At 42.1% G+C, this 17780-nt stretch overlaps 1 protein-coding gene across 5 annotated transcripts in view; it reads right to left on the bottom strand.

The window, feature by feature from the left end:
* Positions 1–492: 492 nt before the first annotated feature.
* Positions 493–17780, bottom strand: part of LOC146495086 (helicase ARIP4-like) — a 78167-nt gene continuing 60879 nt past the window's right edge. For all 5 annotated transcript variants that reach the window (XM_085147257.1, XM_085147256.1, XM_085147258.1 and 2 more), the window contains 20 exons: positions 16011–16144; positions 15619–15792; positions 12347–12564; positions 11992–12174; positions 11326–11459; positions 10372–10568; positions 10009–10212; positions 9782–9920; positions 9522–9699; positions 9199–9411; positions 8859–8977; positions 8595–8719; positions 7844–7943; positions 7544–7749; positions 6760–6935; positions 5995–6191; positions 5620–5819; positions 5418–5507; positions 5094–5189; positions 493–4912 (listed from right to left, as the gene is read on the bottom strand). In XM_085147257.1, coding sequence (XP_085003383.1) covers positions 3831–4912; positions 5094–5189; positions 5418–5507; positions 5620–5819; positions 5995–6191; positions 6760–6935; positions 7544–7749; positions 7844–7943; positions 8595–8719; positions 8859–8977; positions 9199–9411; positions 9522–9699; positions 9782–9920; positions 10009–10212; positions 10372–10568; positions 11326–11459; positions 11992–12174; positions 12347–12564; positions 15619–15792; positions 16011–16144 — 4165 coding nt within the window. In that variant the 3' untranslated portion in view covers positions 493–3830. The remainder of the gene's footprint in view (positions 4913–5093; positions 5190–5417; positions 5508–5619; positions 5820–5994; positions 6192–6759; positions 6936–7543; positions 7750–7843; positions 7944–8594; positions 8720–8858; positions 8978–9198; positions 9412–9521; positions 9700–9781; positions 9921–10008; positions 10213–10371; positions 10569–11325; positions 11460–11991; positions 12175–12346; positions 12565–15618; positions 15793–16010; positions 16145–17780) is intronic.

The raw sequence follows: 17780 nt of genomic DNA, 5'->3' as shown, positions 1-17780 counted from the left end.
TTATTATTATTATTATTATTATTATTATTATTATTATTATTATCTACAGTTAAATTAGTGTAACTTACTCTTCATGACAGAGGCAACAGTAAAACCTGACTATTTTATATTTAGAGTGAATATGTATCTCAATTTTAAAGAACAATAGACCTAAATGACTTAAGGGTCTATCTAACTTAAGAGAAATCTACTATTTGAAGTGCTTCAGGCATTTTAATGCAATTAAATCTCACTTAGAATACTTCTATCCCTAACTTCAAGTCTCACTTTAGATTACACATGCATAAAATTGAAGATTAACATGCAAAACTGAGTTACTTCGAGACAAATATACTGCAGCACCTCTTCCAAGTGTGTCTTCTTCAAATCTGTTGTAAGATTTAGATGCCCTCAGTTGCCTGTGTGTATGTGTGAGTCTCTGCGTGTGAAGAACAAATAAAGAGGGCAAGCACTGCATCGGCCAGCGCTGATATAAACAAAGTAGGAAGAGTATGATTTAGAACATGTTTCTTTTTATTTACAAATTTCAAAAAACAAAAAAATGATGTAATCCAAAGTCATACACATTGTCCACACAACAAGCTTTGACTGGAGCCAATCCTCAAAGACAGCAGATTTAATCTTCACCTCGGCTAAAAGGGAATTCAGACAGTCGGCTCTGCTTGCCCGACCACCTCGATTTGTATAAATAAATATGTAAATTCAAGTAGAAAGCTGTGAAACTAAAGAGCAGTCAGTCTGCGCAGCAAATGCTGAGCTGACAACCAAACAGTTCAACACTGAGGAAAACTTGCTGTTTTGCCATCACAGGGGTGATGACACGCCTGGACAATTCTGGTGATATGGTAATACAACACAGAAAAGGGGAGAAGCACATAATATTGTTTTTTTATTGTTGTTGTTTTGCTTTGTTTTTCCAGATGATAAGTGGGTTGGGCTGCCTCGGTTTCTGACCCCTTACTTGTGATTGAGCTAGCATGCACATAAATGGCTCATTTAGCTCAGATTCAATACTAAAATTTGCATCTATATTATCTGAGCGCACATAAATAGGAAATGATTTCAACACTGTGCAGTCGTTGAATATCCCTGGTGACAGTTTTTTGGTTTTTCCATATTAAACGGCTGATCAGTTATTAGATATGATTTTAACTCTATGCTATCCTGGATATTAATGTGCTTAATAACACATTGGTTGGTCCACATCAAAGTTCTGCACAGTTTCACATGTGTTGGGTCAGACTGGCTTATCATTAGTTCTTAAAAAACAAAAACTGTAGTAACAATACTAATATGACTGTAAAAATCTTACAAGCAAGATAGTGATGAAACAAATGAAACCAAAAAGACATTGTAAAAAAATAAAAATACAAATGAATAAATATACACCGTCATAAATAAATTAATTTGGTAAATTCAAACATTGTAGAGAGCAAAAATGAAACACAAGTAAACTTACAGTTTCAGTATGGAGAACAAACACATGGAAGAGGGAAAAAAAGACAGGTAATGCTGAGTCTTAACTTGACGTTGTTTCATCACAAAAGAGCTAGTGGTTTTTAAAGCTCTTCCTGCAGCGGTTTAGGCCGAGGGGGGTCAGCTGGAACAGCAGATTGGTGGTTTACATCTAGAACCTGACCGATGCCGATATTGGTACCGATATTGTTTACTGATACATCGGATTTGAGGATTTAAAAATCTCATATATCAGCCGATATTTTTTTCCTTTCACGCACAGAAAACGAACAGATTTCCCTAAGATTTTTTATTTATAGCTATTTATGTCTTGACCAACATCCAACCCTGCAGTTTAAAAATAATATTGTTTTATTGTCACAAGTAGAGGATTGCTCTTTTTTGCTCTACCCAACAATCATCTGATCTGCTAGTAGTTCCAAACACGTGTTACCTGTGAGTGCAGACTGTCCTCTGGTGGACAAACTATGCAACCCCCACCCCAAAATCTCTTATTTGAATTTTCCATTCATCATCCATTATAAATGCCAAAACTGAAATATTGGCAAAAAATTTATATCGGCTGATATACACAATATATAGGTCGGCCTCCATTTATAGCAAATTTAAAGGGGAAATTGGTCACACTATGAAGATTTTCTAGCTTTCACCCAGTCAAACACAGATTTGTATCTTTTTACAGTGTAAAAATGGATATGTAGGACGCTGTAGAGAGAGTGTGTTTCTGCAATGGATTGTTTTTATTTTTTATCTGCTCTGCATTATTTGGTCTCTTAAGACACAATCCTCTTTGATGGAGGTTTCAGATGTGCTGTTTCCTTCTTTTTCCTTTTGGCAAAGCTACATCATCTCTCCCTAAAAAAAAGGTTTGGTTTCACATTGACCTCTGTTCACGAAACGAGATGAAACAGAGAAAGAAAAAGGAAAAACAGCAGAGCAGAGGTGAAATCTCTCTCAGAACACGTTACCAAACCGAGTAACATGAATCTAAATTTTTTCTTTTCTTTTTTAATGATTCCTTTTGCAACCCTTAAAAACACAACAAGCAGTTACAAACACAGTAATAACACGAGCGTTCCTCTGGGGTTGTACAAATACATATATAGGCTTGAGTGAGTGTTTTGCATCGTTTTTCACTAGGCTACAGTAAGACTGTGGGTGAGATTCAGAGAGCCACGGCGACTGTCTGTCTCTCTTTACCTCGCCTCTCTCACAGTTAACATTCAGAAAGATGGAGGCAAAAAGGCATTTTCTGTTGGTTGTTTCTCCGCTACAAGGAGGACACCTCACTGGGACACAGTTTATTTTTTTCCTCATTTTCACCTGACTGTCGTTTTTTTTTTAGGCAATCAGAGATTACATAAATAGAAAAAACACGCACAAAAAGAAGAAAAACAAATCTTCCCACATCTGATGCCTAAAGAGAAGGAGTCTTTTCAAGGCCCGGTGTAAAGGCATTTGATTAAGCGTACATTCTTTCATTAGTTTTTAAAGTTTCAGTGAATATCTTTAACCTCATCCTCAAAGCACAACTGTTTCTTCAGTATTTCAATATGATCCCACATCTGTTGTGTGTTCTTTCAAGAACAAAATCCTACAATACACCTGTCCTGGCAGTGAGTTATTATTACGTTCAGTCAAAAACGCTCTCTAAAACTTCTGTGTGATCTTGTAACCGTTGCGTTTGCCGTTTTAAGAAGGGTTCAGTAGCAACAAGTGATGGACAATACCATTTCAGTTATGAATTAAACTGTGCTACCAGCTAATGTAATAGCAAAACCTGTTTCACAAGCAACTCCAGCTCCTCTTTTTAATTAGCTGAAAGCAAAAGTCTTGACACTTAGCAAAGCTGCAGAACTAGTATCTCTAAAAGTCAACAGTATAACTAGTGGCCGCTTGTGGTCACTATAGGCCCATACTCAGCAGTACTCAGTCCAGTGATAAGCATCTTAATGCCGGCATTGGACAAAAAAAAGAAGAAAAAAAAAGAACATTTTTTTTGGAAGCTCAAAATCCTCAAACTTTTATTTTCTCCATCCCTTTGGAGGGTTTTTAAGCCTTTATCAGGATTCCTCTTGTGATATTCAGCATCACGATTATCTCTCTCTGTCCAGTCACTGTTAAATCCCCATTCAGACCATTTCTTCAAGGCAAGTAGAGATGTTCAGGAGAAACACTTCAGCAGGGCCTCAGATCTCAACACCTTAAATGTCTGTCATTTTTTCCTCATTTAATTTAATTTAATTTCATCTTGGCCTCTTGGAAACCTGCATCCTGGCAAATGGGCTACCATTCTTTTATGGTGACTATTACAATTTCTGAAAGCATTCTCACAAAAGGACATCATTCTTTTGTCACTGTCCCCTCACCTCAATTACATCATCTTCATCTGAGCTGCTGATGCTGCTGACATTCCCGCTGTTCACCAGCACCGGGCCTCGCTGGCCCTCGGACCGAGCTGAGGGGGAGAAGGAAGAAGGGGAAGATGAGGAGGAGCTGGATGCAGCAGTAGGAGGGTATTGGGACAAGAAACTGGCTCCAGCTGGGCCGGGAGTAGCAGCTGGGCCCGACACCCCTCCTGGGAGCATTGAGCTAGTGTAGAGGCTCGCCAGAGATGGACTATACGACAGAGGGAAGCCTGGTGGGAGCATCCCAGCCATGCCTGGCATGTTGGAGCTCAGCATGAATGGTGGCAAGGCTCCTGAAAGTGAACTGGCAGCTTTGACTGATGGAGAGGATGATGATGTTGAGGAGGAAGATGAGACGGTGGGAGCGGTGGTTGTCGTCAGTGATGAGGAAGGAGAGGAAGTGGGAACAGTGCCATCTCCACCCATGTTCCACCCATGCCGATCTGGGTACATGTAACTGGCGTCGCTCAGCTGAGCGTGGGGGGGCTGGAAGTAATGCGAGCCTGCCCCCATGAAGAGCGGATGCCCCAGTGAACCACCCAGCATGGCAGAGTTTAGACCCATAGGGGGGAGCCCATAGCCCCCAGTGAAGGGGAAGCCCTGCGAGGCCACAGGGGCTGAGGAGTGCTTGCCGGCAGAAGGCTGCTTACTGGCCCGCTCATCCAAGGATGGGGTGGAGGCTTTGCGCTTGGAGCCCGTTCTCAGATCTTGGGCAGCAGTGGCATCCATGTTGGGCTGAATGACATTAGTCACAGAGGCATCATGGTGGCTCAGATTTCCACTTAATAACTCGCTCCCACCGCTGCCATTGGTCTGAACCAGTTTGGTTGAGGGCAGGCTGCTCACGCTGCTCTCTGGCGGATGAACAGCAGAGCCTGCTGACCCACCAGCTCCTGCGCCGCCCGTATAGCGCTGCAACTCATTAATGATCTCCGGGCTGTCGGGGGAAAGAGGGCGGGGCACAGTCTTGGGTGACAGGCAACCGTTACTGACATGGGTGGGAACCTCTGGAGGGGGTGCTTGCAAATCTGAGGAGAAAAGAATTGGATTTAAGCTTTACAAGAATTCAAGCATCAACACGGCCTCAGTTTACTGAAAGAATACAATAAAGTCATTAATATCAGTGTGCTACATCTCTGACATGGTACGTAAATACAGTAACTAGGGTTACATGCTTTCAGAGGAGTTATTGTAAGGGAATCATCCTACCTTTGGGTGGTGCTGTTGAACTCTCCTCCACCGACTTGGCCTTATTAGCTGCTCTGATGGCAAAGATTCGGCCATCAGATGTCCTGATGTAAGTCCCTATGAAAGCCACAGGTAAACAAAACCGTTATTAGAATTAAATGAAAACATTTCATTATTACATCTTTTTACCCGACTAACTCGACAAATACCAAACGTTTTTTTTTTTTAAATAATCTCTTCAATAATAACAAAAAACAGCTGGAACAAGGACACGCTCACACAATTACCTGCATTTTGTGACCAACGCACAAAAGAACTGACATGTATAGCAAAGCGGTATTGTACCTTTAGTGCCCCTGATGACATGGATACTCTCTCCAGCGGTGATCCTGGCCTGGACATCTGTGGAGTTGTTGGTGCCTGGAATCACTATGTCTATAAAGAGATAAAGAAAGACAATCAGAGTTTAAGGCCATAAAGAAATAGTAATCTTTAGTACTGACAGAAAGAATAGAGATAAAATGGAGTGCATGGAGAATCTGCTTACCAGTGGTGGTGACAATTTTCTGTACAAACACGCCAGCTTTCTGCAGGCAGTTGACAGGGAAGCCTCCGAGGCTGCATTTAGAAGAGTCATTGCCTGGGGCAGAGCTTGCAGATGCCTGGCGGGGCATCATAGAGACTGGAGTTGACTGGACTGGCCTGACACTGGCCACTGGTTTCTCTTCAGTGCTAGTGGGAGGACGCCTGAATAGACAGAGATTTTCTGTTTTTTACTCTTGATTTATGACTTGTCTTTATTTTTTTGAAGGAGGGTTTACTTGATAAATGCTCAACCTTTTAAAAAGATTATGAGACAAGTGATAAGAACTGGATTTACGGTAGCTTGTTAGCATACATACTGGGATTGTAGATTACTAACCAGTTTCTCTGGCTAAAGGCAGGGATGTTGGTAAGGCTCTGATCACTGGCAGGGTAATAGTGAGCGTAGGAAGGGCGGGTGTATGGCACCGAGGCCCTCTTTTCATCCTCGTAGCCCTTCTTTGCTGCTTTCTTCTCTGCGTTGCTCAGCTTCAGCTCCCTGCGGTCTATCAGCAAGGACTCGTGGGGGAATGGTTGCTAGAAAGGAGGAGGTTGAAAGCTGATCAGTGTTTTGCTCCAAGTTTGCACGATTACCTCACTTATGATGACCTCATCCTATACATTTATATTTTTGCCAGCTTATACCAATTCAATTGAATAAAATTCACGAGAACGCCAACTGGAAGATTCTCTGCTTTTTAAAGCGAGCCACAAAAAAGGGTGTAATTATGTGATGACTCATCACCTCTTAATCTCCAGAACCTCACAAGCTGTTTAAAATAGTGTTACAAATGTAAAACAAAGCTTCACTGTAACTCCTTGGCATACTTCCCATAGTTCCAAAAATGGATTTTAGTTGGCAACTATGGACACACTTGGACATGTCATCCTGCTGTAATGACAGCTAGGGGCTTATTCAATTAGCAGAGAACTCTAAAACATAAACAAGCGTACTTAAGGAGACTTCTGTCTGTAGAAAATGAGTTTTTATCTTCATCAAGTCGTAGTTAACAATGGAAAAAATACACAATGGAGTGCAGGAGCATCTATGCTCTATTTGTAATCGCCTCTAGAGGGCGTATGGGGACAATATGTTTCCTCATACCTTTGTAATCAGGCGGGGATATAGGTGCAGGGCCTTCCTGAGGATGCTCTCCGTTCTGTCGTTGGGCTGCAGATGGATGCTAGATGAGTCTGGTTCCTCCTCCACAAAATGAAGAAGAGACTCAACTTCTCTCCTGGTGAAGGTCAGCACGGGGTTCAGGTCATCCACAACGCGGTCTGATTGACAGAAAGGGAAAAAAAGCAGAAGAACTAAGATATTGAGGTAAAATTGTTTGGAAAAAGATTCATCTAAGGATACGTGGGGGAAAAAATGTAGACAGAAATGGCTAAATTCGAATGGCCTCGATGTATTCGCCTCACCAGACAAAGCTTACAGCAAACACTTGAGACACTTCAGTGTCAGATGAGAGCCTCTTGGCAGAAGAGCTCTGACCTTACCTAAGAGCTTATTATTTAGTTTTAGGGGTTCTGCTCACACAGAGGAACCTACACTTGGGGTTTTCAGTGAATTTCAACACTGACAGATGTTTGAAAGAGCTGTCATCTGAAGGGAGTGAAATTTCCATGAAGTGAGGATGATGGAGGTTGAATACAATCTCCATGTCTTATCATTTTTCCTTATTTTTTCCCTTTCCTCCTCCTTTTTTTTAAAAAATTTGAGTTATTTCTGGTTAAAAATACAGGAAAATGTCTGTGACAAATGCTCCTGTATGCAATGCATTTTTAAGTAACTAAAACGTTACCACGCACATATTTTATGAGAGGTTTTGACTGCAGCTAAGTTGGAACTCTCTGCAGCGCTTTTTCACATGTTTCCGACTCACCAGACATGCCCTGTTTGGAGATCTGGCGGTCGTAGATCTTCTTCTCCAGCGTAAAGTCGCACACCAGCCTGTAGATGTGGCACGGCTTCCTCTGCCCATAGCGGTAGACACGGCACACGGCCTGGGCGTCGTGGCACGGATTCCAGGAGGCGTCAAAAACCACCACGCGGTTTGCCCCGATCAGGTTCACACCTAGACAACCAGCCCTGACAGGAACAGACGGGACAGCAGTAAGCTGATTACTCCTTTTAAGATTTATGACCTATAATAATGATATAATTAGTGTGGAGAGCGTGTTACCTGGTTGACAGCAGAAAAACCCATGCGGAGGTGTTGGAGGGGTCATTGAACTGGTTTATCAGTCGCTCTCTCTCTGAGGCAGTTGTGCTTCCATCCAGTCCTTCAAAATATCACATGGCAACTCATATCTAAGAGGTTCTCATGTTCTTTAAGTTTTATATTCTTGTATCTCTTCTCTTCCTGTTTTTCTCCGAATTTATACCGCTTGCTTGCTTGTTCCACAGTACAGTGAAACTTTATCCTTCAATATTTGAATCCCCATATGCTATTATATGGACTGTACAGATAAAGTACCATGTATATAGAGACAAGTTACAGCTGAGGATTCATATTATTAGAGCTCAACTAACCAGTTAAAATAAAACATTAACTGTAATTTAATGTGACAGATCTTTATAAATATCTGTGGATCTTTAAAATTCAAGCTTCTAGTAAAACATAAAGAATATAGCATGAATATAATATTTTTAAAAATCAATTACGACGCATGAACCCCACAAATAGAACAGCTGTAAATGAAAACACTGGCTTGCAGAAAAATGATAAATCAACATATAGGTATTATTTAAAGAAATAAAAACACCAGCAGGTGGCAGCACTCATGGCAAGTCAATGAGAGCGGCGGCACCCAAAGCACTGCAGTCAGTTCCCCCAAAGAGAACAGACTCATCAGTTCAGCATAGTTAGCGGCTCGGTTTAGCATATTACAGAGAGCGCTGTTTCGCACCTCCGAAACCTCATGATTACTTACGATAGTAGTTGAGGTTGCGGACCCAGTTTTGATTGGGTCTGTCTCTGCTGGGCACATTGGGTGATGGAGGCACTGGTCTCTTAGCCAAAAAATCCTCGATCACGGTCAGCGTGGACAAACTCTGACTGCAAGAAGGCAGACAGACGGGGGGGATAAGAAATCTGACCCATGAGGTGCACGAGTGTAAGTAATGGAATGCAAAGTTGTTGAAAAGTAAAGATTTTTATTACTTTTCTGCATCCTAGCACTTTTTACATCTTTTACCTGAAGACGAGGAGTTTGTCTCCCTTCCTGACACTCTCCTCTATCAGGTGGAACAGCAGAACCATCTTTGCAGAGTTCTCCAGGATGCCGGGCTTGTAGTCAGTCATGATGTCCTTTGCCTGTCCGTGTGAGAAGACAGACTATAAAATCTGCTTGCAGATCAGCTTCAGAGGTTTTTCCTATATAAGCAGTTTCGCTGATTTTAAAAAAGTGAGGTTACAGATGGGAACTATGGGCCAGTTTTCTCACATCTGAACACAGCACGGACTATTTAAAATTTCAGTAAAAACATTTGTTAACTTTGATTGGCTCGCACTTTTCTAATAGTCTTCCAACGTACCCATTCATATGTGATGACCTGATTGGCTTTCTCCTGCAGCTGGTTAAGGCTCAGGCCACCGACGGGGTTAGGGTTGTCCAGGTTCTTGGGCTTTTGATTGGTTGGTGCTGGACATCGTCCTGTAGAGGTGATGTCATCAAGGTCCAAATCCTGGTCGCTTGCCAGGTTTTCCTTCTGCAGAGCCTCGTACAGGACATCTGGATGGTTCCAAATCTGAAGAAGAACGCAAATTTATATTTAGAAAAACTATATATAAATGTCATTATCGTCACCAGTGAAACAAAGTTTCTGAAGAGATCCAGACACACGCTCGCACTCCTCACCTTGCAGCAGACGCAAAACGCTTTGAGCGGGTTGAGGCTGAGCCAGCCCGTGTTTCCTGCCTCTCTGAAGCGGTTCATGAACTCTGTGTAGAGGGCCCTCTGCAGGGGAGACAGACGCACCAGAATCACATGCTCCTCCTTAGAAGGCAGCTGGTCCTTCAGGACATCGTGGCCTCGTCTGGATTAAAGACAAATCACAATCAATATTCGCAAAAACCTCACTGAGCTTTTCTTTTATGGACAATGACAGTGACCCTTACCTCTGTACAAAGCCCTCCAGCAGGCTGTGCAGGACGTGGCTCCTGTACCTCATCAGCTGGATGTCCTGAGGCGTGCTGTCCACACACTGGCCGTTCAGAATGGGACGCTCGAACATGTTGCTGAACTCCTGCCGCGTACCTGAAATGTGCACAGGGTGTAAAAGCTGCAGTGTTGACATTAACTGCTAATGCTCGTCTGCTGAAACGGGGCACAGGTTGCTCCGTACCTAGAAAATCGGGCCGGACAAAGTCGACCATGCACCAGTATTCAACCAGGTTGTTCTGGAGCGGGTAACCGGTGAGGACCACACGGCGTCTGGTTCGGATGTTCTTTAGAGCCTGCGACGTGCTGGCGTGGCAGTTCTTGATGCGATGTCCTTCGTCGCAGATTACCACGTCTGGACCGGGCCGAGCCAAAGCTTTCTCGATACCTACAGAGAACAAGTGAGGATATTTTTAATTTCATTTGCTATTCTGACTGTTCTTGCACTGTAATCTGAAACTGCTAGTCTTTGCATTTCTCCCATTTTTACTTCACGTCCTGTCCTTCCTGTCCTGCAACTTCTATCATCATCCCCAGTCTCTCCAACCTTTAAGTAGCTCCTGCTGCCTGTCCTCTTCATCCAAGTCGATGACGACAGGTCCCGCTGCTTTCTTGCTCTTCTTTTTCCTTCCAGCCACGAAGCTCTTCTTCAGTGACAAAAGGCGATACATCTCGTAGCCCATCAGCAGCACGCCCCCGTCCCGAGCCCAGTCCTCCACCACCTTGGCCCTGGCTGTAGTATTCCTGGATATCACCAGAAGATATCAGGTTGGTTACTGCTTGTGTTTCTTAAAGGTAAGACAATGAAATATATTTTTGCCTGGCAGCAATCCACAAAGTAAAAGTGTTTTCCTAAAAAGATAACATTCATTACAGTTCAATAAAAAAAAGGAAAAAAAGGGAAAGAAAGCTGGAGGCATGTTTTCCTTTGAGTGATGAGCTTAAATGTGATTCGAAGCACCTTTAAGTGAAACCTATGAAAAAGTGTGAGATGTATGACTAAAGGCAAAGAAAATGAGTCAAAGAAGGGAGGAAATCCTGTAATAATATCAGATTATTTTATATTAAATAAATATTTTCAGACATTCACAAACGCGTGAGAATCGGAAAATCTTTTCCAGCAGAAATCCAGCAGCTGTTGGGAGGGAAGATACTAGAGAGACGGGAGAAAGGACGGGCCAGACGGGGATTAAGCTCAGAGGCCGACCAGAGGGTCAGCTTAGTCTTTTTGGTTTTTTTAAAGACAGATAAATGAAACACTTCCTGACTGCTTTGACCCTGCTGTCTGTGTGAGGAGGAGAGAACCTGCAGGATTTTTATTGTTTTTGGTTCTTCTTTGGTTCTTGTTTTTGATGATTACATAACATTTAATCAATTTGAATTCTGTCTAGTGTGATAGAGCAAAACAACAAAGATGTGGTTGTTTTTAAATGCCCAATCTTAAAAAGGATTAGGTTAAAAAAAAAGAAAAAAAAAGAAAAAAAAAGTGTTTGTTACTCACTTGTGTTCATCGTTGAGAATGTGAACCTTAAAGGTACGTGGTGTCACCACTGCAGGATCAGGATCTGGAGGTAAAGCCTCAGGGGGCGGGACCCAGGTGTTGAACTCTGACAGCCAGTTCTGCAGCGTGTTCACCTGGAACAACAAAAAATATATACATTTTTAAAAAATCACCAAACCCTCTTATAGCTTATCCTCTAATTTCTATAAGAATTTTGTTCCCGTCATAAGAGTGACAGCTCAGAAACCTCACTCCAAACAAAGGCAACAAACGTGTTGCCTTCCAGCTTCACAAGTCCAGCAAATGTGTTCTGTTTTTTGTGTTTCATTTTCCCTTTTGATGCAAAATCATTTTAAGATAATAGAACTCAAGGATAAATACGATCAATAATTCATGCAAGCGTGAGCTGCAGAACATCTTACCATTATTTATTAACACGCCCTTTTCTCTGAGTTACTCTTCACATCAACTTTAACACACACTTTCTTTCTATCGATCGAAAGCTCGCAGGCAAAGCGTGTCCCTGCACTTATTCTATTATTCATCTATTCACTTATATCTTTTGATTTAATCCACTTAGATTTTTCTCTTCTTCCATATATCTGAGCATTTATTGAATCCTTTTCCCCGTTCTACTACACCAAGATCAAACCTGCAGGTTCTTACAGGTACGATGGCGAGCACGGTGTGAGCCTGGGTGCGTCTGAAGAGGACGTCGATGAAGGAGATGACCTGCAGCGTTTTGCCCAGGCCCATGCTGTGGGCCAGGATACAGCCGAATCCACTGCTGCTGCTGAATCGCTCCACCGACTCCACCAGGTTATCGTACAGGAAACGGATTCCCCCAATCTGAGAAGGAGGAAGAGGCAGCATAAGAAAAGCAGAGGGAGTGAAACTCCGGGGTCAGGATTTATGGGGCTTTACAAAATCGACATCAAAGGACTTTTTAAACACAATGAATACATTCTTCTTTGTTTTTGGCATTTTCAAAAAGTTACACTAGGTGCTGCTACATTAGTACCTGATGAGGTTTCACTGCTCTGGCCAGCTGAGGCGACAGGAAGATGTCTTCCTCTGTAGTCGGATGGTTCAGGTTGACCAGCACCCTCCCCTGGGCGTCCGGCTGGTTGAGGGCATCGTTGATGTGGGCGTCGCTCGGCTCGCTTTCTTCTTCCTCAGCTGTAGACTCGCTAACGTGGACGATGGAGTCGTCCTCGCCAGAGCTCAGATCTATGACGTCTGCGCAGGCCGGAGAGAGTACACAAACACTTGCATATAAAAATTTAAATCTAGAGACAATAAAAACTAGATATAAATATATATTTTTTGGAGGTGGAGGAGAAATTGCAAACTGGAGAAGTTATTAATTATGTAAAATTGGTAATTCTACTAGGTTAAATGATAAACACTTTAAGTAATGGTGCATTTCATGCTGTTTTCGTGGTGAGCAGGGCTGTTTCGCTTTCGAGACACACAGAATGAGAGACTGTGAATGAACAGGCCCAGCGGCCCAAGTGCCAAGTGATTGAGAAATCTTGCAGCAGCTATTCCAATGAAAACAAGCCCTCCTTCTTTTTGATGGCCTTCATACATTCATGTCAAGTAACAGGGGTCACTGGTCGCATCTTGTGCGACGCTGCTTCAAACGTGAAGGTTATCGTGCGTGCGCGTTTGGAAGTGGAACGACCGAAATCCATATCTGATAAAAAAAGGAATTCAACGTCAGCGGTATCAAGTGATTAAAGTTACACAAGCTGGCAGCCTGTGAGGGCACAACGGGAAGAGGTGGTGTGTGTCAGTATGTTAGTGTGTGCGCGTGCGCGCGAGAGAGAGAGAGAGGGAGAGAGAGCTTATATAACTGCAGTGAATGGCTGGTTATACAAGTAGGATTAGAGTGGAGGGGGAGACTGGTTATGCAACCCAAACTAGAAATGTCACTGTGCCACTGTGGTGAAAGTGTGTGTGTGTTTGTTATGTGAGTGTGTTCTGGCTCATAACCAGGATTAGCCCGCTTTATTGCTCCACAGACCCACTCTGATCTGCCCCCCCCCAACACACACACAGACCCACACTCTCCCCTTTCATCTCCTTTCCCCTCTCCCCCTTTCATTTGCCTTTTTTCCTCTTTCCTTTGCTTTTGTCTTTCTCAGCTTTCACATCTACATATTACCCGTCTCTGTTTATCACGGCCATCTCTCTCGCCCTCTCATCCTCATTTGTTTGTGTTGCAGGTATGCGTGTCTGCGGTTTGCCTTCATCTTCTGGCCCCAACACTGAAATATATGTGTTTATACCAAACTGTGCGCGTGTGTGTTTATCCTTGAGTGGCTTTCTGAATGTTTGTGACTGTGTGAGGGTGTGAGAGAGTGCGCACTCGGGCAATAAGGGAACAGTACATGATGTACTCTCTGAAGGTTCTAAATATTCTGATGCACATGGCAGCTAATCTACGAAAACACCCTGCAATTTATAACTCACACACGCACACACAGACACACAACCTTTACAGGAAGCAGGGAGTATTTTGACCTCAGTTTAAATTGGTGCTGTAAGACTTTTAGTAATTAAGTTTAAATGTTTTTACAAAATCCTCCCTAGAAGGATTCTTTTCTTTTTTCTCCTTTTTAATCACAAGTAAAGTAATCAGCAAGTTTTCATTTGAAATAATGGGACGCTTCCTTTCCAGCGGCTCTACTGAGGCAGCTGCGAGAGCGAAACTAGAGCTGCAGTCACAAAACAGAACCCGTACGACTTCCTGTAGTTTACAGACGTGATGTTGAACATAAATGCTAATTTCTGTTCATCTCTGCAGATGAATGGACACCTAAATATGTGCTGACTTGCGGTTTTTGGAGTAAAAACCTCATTCGATATTCAAGTTCAGGCTGTCTTTCAAATCTTCCTTTTTTTTTTCTTCTGGAAATTCAATCTGTCGGGTCTTTTACTGCGTCAGCTTTCCAGACCCCTGGGCTCAGAAAGCATTTTGAAGCAGAGTGTGTAATTTAATAAACCCATGCCTGTCATGAGGCTATTGAGGCTGGTTTGCTTAATCTTTAAAAGGCTGATGAGATGTGAGGTTTCCACCAGACAACGTCAAACTGCTACAGTTGCGAGATATTTCCCTTTGATGGGTCAGTGTGCGAAAAGTTTTAAAGACTGATGTCACCGACACCCCCCCCACACACACACACACCCCTCTTTAGGGTCAAGCTTGAACTTTAACATTATGTTGTGTGAGAAGTGCAGCCTTCAGTACCTTCAGTACCAAGAAATCCAATAGTAGGACAGACACTGTGATGTAACAGCTACATGTTTGAGTAGAACAGATGAGTCACTTTTACATAAGTCATGACAGCAATTGTGCAACGCCTGATAGCATAAACGGACAATACTTCATTCTGCACTAATAAGGCAAACCAATTAAATAACCCAAAGAGGAAGTCTGCAGCCTGCCACAGCTGAAACTGAGAGCCTGGAGAAGCTGCCAGTCCTTAAAGTGAGATTGATCCTGGAAGTTTTAAAGACCTAACATGGTTTTGAGCTTATAACCAGATGGCTTAAACTTAAAATCCAAGTTTCTGCAAGTTGAATCTGCCCTCAAACCTCTGTTAAACGTGATGAGGAATGAATGGGAAAAGAAATACACTAAAATCCTGAATGTCCCGAAAAACTAAAAGTTGCTGCACACTGTGGTGTTTGGGCTTTGTAACAATAAGGATTCTGCTTTTTAAAGGTTTTGTCCAGTTAGGCGACCGTCCCCTCTACGATTATTCCATGATACATGTAAAATACACCCTGGGATTACAAGAAAAGGGTCAGTACTCCAAGTCTTTGTCCACAAAATGCAAACTGTGTTTAGTCAGCTTTAATGTTTTGGTTTCCAATCCACGTTTTTTTTCCTTTTTAGTGTTTTTTTTTTTTTAAATATACCTCATATTTTTTTTTAACACAAGCATTTTTGAATACTTCTTCTAAAGACTGAAAAGGAAATATGCTGGCTGAAAGAAACCTCAAGTATTCACTTGAAATGTAAAACAACAACAGCGTGCAATAACACAGCTAAGTAACGACTCTTCAGTCATAAAACGCACAAAAAAGGGACGTTGGACCCAGACAAACATCTTGTTTCTGTTAGTTTTTTTCTGTTTGTTTTGAGAAACATCTGATTTCAAGTGATGTCCTTTGACAATAAGAATAAAAGCTTTTGTTCAAACTGAACTGAGCTGCTGGTTTAAGTTGGTCTAAAACACTTGGCATTACTTTTTTTTTCCTTCCTCTGTCTGTGTCTCTTACCTGTTTTGTGTGTGTGTTGTGGGCTAACAGAGGCGGGTATGTTAGCCTTGCTGTCGTCTTCACCGATGCCTGTGCTGCCTGAGTTCACACAGATCACCTCCCGTCTGCTCGAGTTCACTTCTTGCTGCGATGCTGCTGACGTTGCCGATGACGACGCACGCGTTGTCACATCGCCTGGAGAAAAGGTTACGTAGGTGACGTTAGTATTGGAAGAAGATTTGGGGACAAATGAGGGATGAAAATAGAAAAAAACAGCTGTGAGATGAACAAAAAGAAAGCAAAATCGAGAGTCGGTTTTTCAGAACCTGGATACAAACTTGAAATTGCGGTTTGTTGTACAGTTTAGGCAGCTACTGTCTGATGAGTTTGCATGTTTGTGTACACACTCTCACCAGTTGTGTATTCTGGCAGCAGCGGTACAGGGAAATCCTGTTGTCCTTGCTGCTCCAGACGGCGCCTTCTCTCCAGCTCCTCCTGCTGGGCCGCTTTGGTCACTGCCTCCAACTGATGCTCCTTCAGTAACTTCCTGCGCAAACACAGCAACAAATCGGTTTGCTTTTATTCTAGTTTTAGAATTTCACAAACTGTAACCATACAGTTTGCACTGTGCACGTGTTCAATTGCTGATGAATCATTCTTCTCACACTCGCAGGGGCTTAATTATGATAGTCACATCATTGCTTTCTTTAAAGCTACATTAGTCAGCGTTTAATAATAAATTGGAACCAAGAGAGCTGCGCACTGTGAAATATGTGACTCAGCGAAAAAGCCACAAAGAATTATCAAAGACTTTTTAAATGCTTTGATTTGCTTTGGAGGAAGAATTACTGCCATTACTGCTAGGCTCATTTGAAGAACCCCACTTGTTTTGTGTCCTCATGTTGAAGGACAACCCGATTTACACTACCTGCTAGAACAACATGGGAAAGTTAGCTTGATTTCTTCAGTCTGTTCTTTTTCTAGGATGGAATGATTGGACAGCATACATAACTTAAAAATTAGTTAAATGTCCCTCGACCTACGGAAGCGTAGAGCTGCCACCCAGGCAAAAGAAAAATACAAGTGTATCACGTTATAACGTGAAAAGTTTATTGTTCTAACAAGATACTTTTCCTGTTTGTACAATATACTATCATGTTTGTACAATATACTTTTCACGTTTGAACAACATAATATCACGTTATTACAATATAATATTTATATTGTACGAACGTGATATTTATATTGTACGAACGTGATAATTATATTGTACGAACGTGATAATTATATTGTACGAACGTGATAATTATGTATATTGTAATAACGTGATATTATGTTGTTCAAACGTGAAAGGTATATTGTACAAACATGATAGTATATTGTACAAACATGATAGTATATTGTACAAACAGGAAAAGTATCTTGTTAGAATAATAAACTTTTCACGTTATAACGTGATACACTTGTATTTTTCTTTAGCCTGGGTGGCAGCTCTACGCTTCCGTACTCGACCAGACCCTTTTGGTTGCTTTCAGCAAGTATTCTTGTCATACTTCTGGCTGAATATTTGATCACTCTTGGTAGATTTAAAATGCGTTAATTTAAATTGGTTTCCTGGAACAGACCCAGCTTTTATGTGTGGTCCACAAATTTTCAATAGGGTTGAGGTCAGGATTTTGGGAATGCCATTCTAATGTAATGACTGATTACATTACAGTCAGTCATTAAACAGACCAAAACCAGGCTTGATTTGTGTTTGGGATCATTGTCAAGTTGTAAAAACCCAATTGTATCCAAGTTTCAACCATTTAGCTGTTGATCTGCTTCCACTATGTGCAACGTGCCAGTACCACTGGCAGTAAAACAGCTCCAGAGCATGATGGTACCGCCACCATGCATGACAGCTGGGACAGAGTTCTCAGGTTTGACTTTTACTCTTGTCATTTTGGCCAAACCGGTCCTTTTTTGTCCGATCTGACCACAAAACCTCTCTCTGGAAGAGAGAAAATTTTCACCACAACTCTGACTGATTAGGCTATTAGGTAGATACCCGACTTCTGCTGTACTGCTAGCACACTAAATGCATTAAGTGTTTGCTGATGTTGTTTCTGGATCCTATATTTCCACAGTGGGTAAAAAGCTTACTGGAATATGGGACGATGAAATGAACATTGTGTCTGCGG

Source organism: Neolamprologus multifasciatus, chromosome 20 (assembly GCF_963576455.1).
Source record: "Neolamprologus multifasciatus chromosome 20, fNeoMul1.2, whole genome shotgun sequence".
NCBI classification, from domain to species: domain Eukaryota; kingdom Metazoa; phylum Chordata; class Actinopteri; order Cichliformes; family Cichlidae; genus Neolamprologus; species Neolamprologus multifasciatus.
Note: the sequence above shows the minus strand (reverse complement) of the source record. Positions and strands in the feature narration are given on the sequence as shown.